Source organism: Etheostoma spectabile, chromosome 4 (genome assembly GCF_008692095.1).
Source record: "Etheostoma spectabile isolate EspeVRDwgs_2016 chromosome 4, UIUC_Espe_1.0, whole genome shotgun sequence".
In the NCBI taxonomy this organism is placed as follows: domain Eukaryota; kingdom Metazoa; phylum Chordata; class Actinopteri; order Perciformes; family Percidae; genus Etheostoma; species Etheostoma spectabile.
In genome coordinates, this window is record NC_045736.1 from 30,376,039 (window position 1) to 30,385,097 (window position 9,059).

Genomic DNA, 9,059 nt, shown 5'->3' on the forward strand with positions numbered 1-9,059 from the left:
TTTTTCCAAGTTTCTATGCGTGTGGAAGCACCAGAAACACAAAACACCCCAAATCCCAGATAAAGTGTGTTTTTCACAAAATGGACACTTATATGTCACTTAATATGAATACTCATTTGTTCACCAATGCACTTCGTAATCAAATGTTTTCTGTGTGTCTCACTGTGTCAATATTGATGAAATTCAAAGATTCGTATCACATTATAAACTCATAACTCTTGTATTTTACAGGCTGCCGGAGGTACGGATCTCAGACAACGGGCCTTACGAATGCCATGTGGGCATCTACGACCGGGCAACAAGGGAGAAGGTTGTCCTGGCTTCAGGGAACGTTTTTCTCACTGTTATGTGTGAGTACCACCATTTCACTATATTTTAAAGCAACGTTTGTGTACAGTTGTGTAAAATATTAAATGTATTTCCGGTTAAAAGAGTATGCTGGTTGGGACGTGGGGTGCATGGAGAGGGTCAAAGTCAGCGGCTTGGATAATATGGCAAAGATTGAAAAAGCTACATGCTGTGCAGGCTAGCCAAAATGAAAAAAAGTGTGAGTTTCTAGTTTTGATTATTGGTCTCCCCTGTGCAACCCTACTTAAAAAATCTTGGAATCGCCCCTGCTCACCACTCCTGCATTGAGTGTTTTTGGCCACAGCAGTTAGCAATCTCCAGGGATAAAGAACTCTAAAAACTCACTTTACACTAACTGCTTAGCACCAAGCAGAAGACCGACAAAGACAGCGTCTAGCTTTTTTACATTGTGGAACATATAGCAGCTAAAAAGCCAGATAATGTCCCCAGGAGACCAACATCAGATCTAAAAACGAGCAAATACTAGACATGTTTCTTATTTCAACATTTCTTATTCATCAATGTGAAAGATGGACCAGGTCAGCACTTTATTTGAAGGCATGGCCATCATGAATACATCAGAAATCATGATGATTGAAATGAATATGTTGTTCCTGCATTAGGTCATGCCCAAGAAGCTTTTACTCCTTGTATATTACTGATAGTTCATGGAGTACTAAATTAATCAATACCTGCTTTTACTTTGAATTGATAAGGGGTGTACCATCATTATAAATGTTACCCTAAAATCAGTATATTACATAGGCATTTGTAGAACATTACAGCAGTCAATGTAATCAAAGTAGAATGGGATTTAGTGTATTAGCAATTCAGAAAAAGGTTGCGAGTAGTATGAAAGACCAAAAATTATTATTTATTGCGATTTTAAACATATTGCAATATTCTGTGATATGTTGCAATTCATGACCTTTTTCCAACTTCAAATTTTTCCCAATTTCAAATGACGTCCCCAAAAAGAAACATGTGTTTGATCTAAAAAGATACATTTACTTCAATTGTATTGCTGTAAAATGGAATTTCCAAGCAGACAAACTGACCAACACATATATGATAAAAGATCGATACTTGGCTTCTGTGTACTGACACAGCATTGCCACACCATGCTGTATCAACTTTTTCCCCCACCCCTAGTACGGAGGCAGGTTGGAATGGTGGCGAATGACACAAGACTTTCACCCAAGAGACTGGGGTTTGTGCCCCGTTCTTCTCCCGATTGTCAGTAAATTGGATCCTGCGCGCCAAGAAGTGACGGCAAGAGTCCACACCTAGGGTGTCTAAATGTGACGCCAAAAGGCTTGGCCCTAAAGGAGATTTTCTGTGTCAGTGACAAATGCCAAAGGCACCTGACCAAGCGTCACTTTTTGATGGGCTGGGCTGGGAGAATGTGTTGGACATTGCGAATGGCGATATGACAATAGTGTGTTCACAACTGTTTTCCACTGCTCCTAAGTGGCCAAAAACAACAGTTATTGCAGGTTCAAGGTTTGTCTTTTATCACTGTTCCAAACCTGCAACGTACGTCAGTGTGTAAAAGAAATATTTGCACACACTCATCATCATGTTCTCTTCACTCCCATTTATGGTGTTGAAGAAAGAAAGTCTCTAGCACACTTGTGTTGGGATAAACCGAATGTTTAATGCATTGAATTGTTCTAATACTGGTGATGAGTTGTCCTCACACCAGCCTGGTATTAATTTGAGAACACCCATCAGCTCGTTCTGCAGCATGTCCGTGTTTTGTGTTAAAATATTTGAAAAATGATCCGCCACTCGGATAGATGTTTGCATAGAAAAGAACACAAAGGCACTACAGACGACAAGTGCATTAATCACCCTCCCCTAATGAATACCAAAGACATTTCTTATAGAGGTTGATACAGTTTGTGTTATTATCTCCGTTTGCCTACTCCATTGTGGCTAACTTTTCATCCTGCTGACATTTCCTAAAAAATTCAATTGAATTATGTGTTATTGCTGTAACATTGCTGAGTGAGTATTCAGCGTCGAAGAAGGAATATGTTGTCACGGTGTCCTTGACTTTTCCAGAAGTTCCATTTGTAGACCTAACATTTATCATATTTGCTTTCTTCAATGTCCTTCAACCCTTATTGCCTCTGTAATACAACTACTATTACAATTATCAGTTGCTCTGATATCTCATTCAATCACTAGAGGACATTGTGCGCCTGTAGCCTCTGCTCAGTCTGAGCTGTAATTGTTGTATTTAAGTCTCCCCGACAACAGCTGCTTTGCTTGCCTCTGATGCAGAGATGGCAAAAGTACTCACTTCCCATACTTAAGTAGAAGTACAAAAAAAACACTCTGTTAAAAGTCAAACTGATTACAGGCTTGGAAATTTACTTAAAGGTGCTCTAAGCGATGTTACGCATGTTTTAGGCTACAACAATTGTTGTCACATACAGCAAACATCTCACTATCTGCTAGCTGCCTGTCCCCAGAACACACTGTAAAAAAACATCTCCTCACTATCTGCTAGCTCTGTTTCCTGAACACACTGTAAAAAACATCTCCTCACTATCTGCTAGCTGCCTGTCCCCAGAACACACTGTAAAAAACATCTCCTCACTATCTGCTAGCTGCCTGTCCCAAGACCACTGTAAAAAACATCTCCTCACTATCGCTAGTGCCTGTCCCCAGACACACTGTAAAAAACTCTCCTCACTATCTGCTAGCTGCCTTTCCCAAGACCACACTGAAAAAACATCTCCTCACTATCTGCTAGCTGCCTGTCCCAAGACCACACTCTAAAAAAACATCTCCTCACTATCTGCTAGCTGCCTGTCCCCCAGAACACACTGTAAAAAACATATCCTCACTATCTGCTAGCTGCCTGTCCCAAGACCACACTCTAAAAAAACATCTCACTATCTGCTAGATGCCTGTTCCCAGAACACACTGTAAAAAACATGGTATCTGAACTTTAAAGTATAAAAGTAAAAGTAGCCTTGCGAATGAAAACCATTAATAATGCAAGCTACCTGGACCACACAAATGTTACTAGAGTGAAACCTGAGAAACTTCCGTCGACATGGAAAAAAGGCTCTTCATTCTTTATATGCCATTGCCTACATTTTAAATAGATGTCTGCCAATAGGCCTAAACATTACATATAAGATTATTGTAACTGAGACTAGGACTCCAGGTTAATAAGATTCTGACTGAGTAGCAAGATATGAATTCAATTGTGACATTAACGTTAACACAATAAAAAAAATAAAAAATAAAGTTGATTTGAGACAAGACAAAGTAACGTGGTCTCAAAAACAAGAACGGCCTTTAGTAACATTAACATTACTGCAGCCTTGTTACACTAAATCAAGTTACTGACGTTGGTATTAATATAAAGCTATACATGCAGATATTGTATCAGCTGTTCGATTTTTGTTTTTTTTAATAAACTGAACGCTCGCTAACCTTAACGTTACTTGGGTTACTTAAATGCTAGAGAACCATGGCGCGGTCATTGCTAGCAGGAGAACAAAGGTGAGTGACCTTTAATAAAGTTACTGAAACAATCAACCAATAGCTTTTGATAACAACAATAAGATCCATTTAACTCCATGTGTTTTTCAAATTTGATCGTAAATTATTGAAAGCCAGTACAATTTGGAACAATTTGCAGCACATTATAACAATAATTCAGGCTGATTCCAGACCCTGATCACCCTGATGGTGTTGTATGGTTGCTATAACCCCCACCTCGCTCTATATTATCCCTTACATACTGCATATTCCAATCCAATTGGATCGAATTTGGTATTGATGACGCAAAAACTGATAACGGTAACTTCCATCCATCCATCCATCTTCATCCGCTTATCCGGTATCGGGTCGCGGGGGCAGCAGCTCCAGCAGGGGACCCCAAACTTCCCTTTCCCGAGCCACATCAACCAGCTCCAACTGGGGGATCCCGAGGCGTTCCCAGGCCAGGTTGGAGATATAATCTCTCCACCTAGTCCTGGGTCTTCCCCGAGGCCTCCTCCCAGCTGGACGTGCCTGGAACACCTCCCTAGGGAGGCGCCCAGGAGGCATCCTTACCAGATGCCCGAACCACCTCAACCGGCTCCTTTCGACGCGAAGGAGCAGCGGCTCTACTCCAAGCTCCTCTCGGATAACTGAGCTTCTCACCCTGTCTCTAAGGGAGACGCCAGCCACCCTCCTGAGGAAACCCATTTCGGCCGCTTGTACCCTTGTACGCTTGTACGGTAACTTCACTTACATCATTTGAAACTAAAGTAACAAGGATATTTTGTAAAATGTAAGGAGTAGGAAGTAAAAAGTCACCAAAATAAAGTAAAAACATCTGAAAAATCTACTTGAGTACAGTAAAAAAGTACTTGTACTTTGTTACTTCCCATCTGTGCTCTGATGTATCAATTGAAGCAGCAAAGACATTATGTCCGTCTTATGGATAATTAGCAACGGTGAAATTTATTCAGAGGAACACCAGAAAGAGACACCGTGTGACAATATTACTCCACTATCACAATCTCTGCCTCTGATTTTTAATGTTTCTTCTTTTCCCCTTCTGACTTTGACATTAATTTCTTTTTAACTGAGCCCATGGCCCTCTGTTCTGTTCTCTTCGATGACCAATCCCACGCCTCTGTCTGAGTGCCCTCCCACTCTGACGTCAGTGAAAGACTTTATCAATGGTGGGGGATTTACTCTGTTAACTTGTTTCATCATTGGGTGGGAAGACGTGAGCGATGTAGTCGTGGGATAGTTGGAGCACCCTAACTCAGCTGGGTCTTAAATCACCACTCCACAAGAGTGGAAGAAGAATGGCCTCTGGCATTGTGGCTAATTGCCGTCTAAACTGAAACAGAATTATTCATAACCTATTAGTGTGTCAAGTTCAGCGGAAAGTAAAGAAAAAAAAGTAGAGGAGAAAGAAAGAAAATCTGAGGGGGGAAAAAGTTAATTAATAGGAAGCAGTACAAGGAGAGTATTTTAATTTTTTAAAGGGCTTCATGATTAAGAATTATCATTTTAATGAATCCCCTGCCAAGAAATTCAATCATCCTGTGGTAAAAGGCTAAACCCTGAACTCTTGGTACCTCTGCTTACTGTCCTTCACTCTCAGGAAGTCTTTGCTTTTCTTCTTGCTCTGCATGAGCATATGTTTTATTTTTTATTATTATGCCCAAAGGCTTTTAGAATCCCCCACCCAAGTGAGTGTTTTAACCGTACTATGATGACCAATTTAGCTCATGCAACATTCAATAATGAATGCAATAAATTATACATTTCTTGGGTGACAAGCAAAGCATCGTGTACAATATTCTTAACATTTACAAGCTTACAACATCAAAATAATTGGGAGCATTCTGTTTGTTTTTATCTAGTTTAATGTTCACCGTATACTATATCCCCTGGACAATTGCGCCGACAAGCTTTAATCTTGATAATGAGGAACATGAATAACATGTAATACCAAGATGGACCAATAACTAGGGCACTTTATTATGTACTGTGTTTGATATGTTCTATCCCTTGACCTGAATAAGCTGTCATGGTGTGCTGTGCCTGTAAATGAAATTATTGACGCATTACTGTATGATAATTGATGATGAGGTTGAAATCAAAGTTCAAAATCAACATGTGAATTGAAAGCCCACGGCTGAGGAGTTCAGAGGGAGAACATGCGAAAACAAGCTGATGGACAGAATCTTTATCAGGAAATTGAATTTACTGTCAAATCATCTTTAGTCTCGGTCTGCAGAAGATACGTCCAACAAGATGTATATACAAAGAATTGACAATCTAATAGAGCTTGGCCTTTTGACTGGCACTCCCTCTCTGTTATAGTTCAAATGATGAGGGCTCAGTTCTTCGACATTAGGACCAGAAACTTAAATGTGATTACCATGGTGTCAGGAACTCATATAAAAATGTGGGCAGTACTTCATTAATTACGACGTAGTACATCATATACATAAGAGTCTGGCTTATTAAATGTACAGTGCTAGGATAAAGCTTGCCATCAAGCAAGTATCTTACCTCCCCCTTCGCCGCAACCGGAACTTGGTGACAAGGTGATTGTGATTGGTTTAAAGGATTCAAACATGTGTTTTTCTCCTCTTATCCCAGAATAAATAAGCGTACTAGCCAGACAGTACTCTATTATGTACACAAGGGTATATAGATAGGTCTGGTTTCTGCAGGACTATATTCATAGCAACCATTGCCTACTGCTGTTGGTTATGGGTGATGTAGATGTTCTTTCAACTTGGTTAAACTTCAAAACACCTGATGGCGAAGGTTATTTGTTGGAAAATGTTCTAAACTAAACAGTATCTAAAGCATGTTTAAGTATTTAGGAGTTTTTCTATTTCACAAAAGGCTTTGTCAAAAATGATAGCATTACAGCATGTGAATGGTCTTTCTACCAAACTGTATACTTTGGTTTAACTGCAAGTACCTCAAACCCCTTGATAGTTGTAGAAATGTAATTAAGGTTTTTATACAATCAAATCAGTTGACATTTCAATGCAATGTCATTGTATGAGTTCACTTCAGCAAATTACAATAACCGAGAGCTGGCATTTGAACAAAAAAAGGATTAGGTGCATTTCAGATCTTTAGTTGTTTACTTTCAAGATTTGATGTTGTGTTGTTCATTTAGTCTGTGTGGTTGTTGTGTATGAAGTAGTGCACTTACAAGAGACATGTTTAGGCAGCAGAAAATAGATGATGTCCTTAAGGTATAATTGCTTCAGTATACTGCTATTTCAACAATAGCGGATAGACCCCTGACCCGTCACCACCAATGACATGAAATGGATATTTTATTCCGCAAACACTGTCATATCCATCCCGTTAAATCTAAGGTCATAATGTCCGGCTTTGGTGGGTGAAAGAAATCAATACCTCTTTTCCCAATGGTAGAGAGAGGGTCATTATTTGTTATTACCCAAAGTGATTTCAATGCGACATTCCAAAGATTACAAGGAAATGTTATTTGTCTCCTCCGAGTGGAGCGTGCCCTTGGAAAGCCAGTGCCCAGTTGATCTGTGCACAGTGTCCGAGACAACTAAGGTTGTTGTGTTGTATCAGATGACCGTTGGGTTGTGACTGCTGTACTGGATGACGAACATCTTAAAAGCCCTTGTGTTTAAGCATCATGTCACGTAACTCCAGAAATCCTTTCATCTAACCTTTTCTAAAGCATGAGGTTGTAATTTAAAGGATACCCTTCATGAGGCGGCATGGCTGGTATTTATAACCCCTAGAAACAGAGATGAGCGCTAAGGTGTAGAGGGACTAATTACCTTCTCATCCCATAAAACTGGGATTCACTTCAATAATGGATGCCCGACTTTAATTAAGCGCTGTGTATATTTTAGGCGTTCGTTTATAAATGGGTGGGATTAATGGTGTACGAGCCAAGCCCAAAGAAAGCATCGCCTGCAGACACAGCAGTTCGCCGTGCTAGTAGGACGAGTTGTGTGCGACTGTAAGCATGCAGCTTTGCGTGTTTGTGTGAAGAGGCTTGTTTGGGTGGAGGGGTTAGATGGATTGCCATGGAGCGGCTGTTCCCTCTGTGTACTGTACTTGTTCGGGAAGTAAGCAGAACATCTTGGCCGACACACAGCATCTCAAACACAGTGGCCTAATTCTCAGATCTAAAAAGTAAAAGGTGCAAATTTTGTCCGAATCGTCAGCTGGATTCTGAAGTGTTTGCCATTTCTGTTAGCATGCCCCAGGTCACTATAGCTGATTGTTAAAGAGTCCTTGATATGATTCTCCATTACTCTCTCGTTTAGCCCCTGTGTCACCTTCCTGCTCATCACGCTTAGTGTTGTATAGTGTGCTCTCAGCATCACAACCTGTTCAATGGATGTTGTGCAAAAGGGTGCAACATTTTGTTTCATTTTGTGACAATATAGTGCACCAACATTTTGCGTCCAGTTCATGATTAACAGTATCAACAAGATATCAGTACAGACTTTTCATCTGACATCATCTTATCTTGAAATTATTTCTTTTTTTAAAGTTGTGATGCTCTTTATCCCGCCTTACCATTGCTACTCTGACCCTGAGCAGCTAACAACACCGATAAAACATGCTGACTTGGAGCCCATTGAAGGGGAAAAAGAATCACATGAATCCAAAGAGCAGATGCATTAATAAATGTCTTTGAGCTAAACCCTGCGGTGATAATTGAGGCAAAAATAAACAACCCATGGGCTTCCTCAAGGATTTCTCTACCCAACATCGAGTCTATCATCTAGTCTACGCTAAAGAATTTCTGTCTAATTATTTTTTTTCTCTCTTCCTTCCATGCTGTCAGAGTTTTGTCAGAAAAGTGTCTGTTTTCCTTTGACTTGGAATCTTTCATTAATTCAGAAGCAGACTTTAACGGACAAACGGTGAAATCCGCTGCTGCCGTTTTTCTACAATTAGCTTCAACTGTGTAGTGGCGAAAACTCGCAATTATATTTGCTGCCATACTGTATCTCATTTGAGGCTGCATAACCATCAAGCCAGTTTTACCCTCTAGCTTATTCAGCGTCTCGTTCAGTTGACATTCACCACGCACTAATCAGAGGGGCAGCCGATGCGCGCCAAGGCTGTAGTCTCATGAGTAGGCCATACCCGGAGATTTCACACAACAAACAAAAACAAGCATCTGATGGTTGCATCATATCCCCTGCTCATAATTT

The 9,059-nt window shown here is 40.3% G+C and overlaps 1 protein-coding gene across 2 annotated transcripts in view; it reads left to right on the top strand.

Annotated features, from left to right (window-relative positions):
- The window catches only part of igsf21a (immunoglobin superfamily, member 21a), a 239,110-nt gene that overhangs the window by 146,297 nt on the left and 83,754 nt on the right, over positions 1-9,059 (top strand). For both annotated transcript variants that reach the window (XM_032513653.1, XM_032513654.1), the window contains exon 4: positions 232-350. In XM_032513653.1, coding sequence (XP_032369544.1) covers positions 232-350 — 119 coding nt within the window. The remainder of the gene's footprint in view (positions 1-231; positions 351-9,059) is intronic.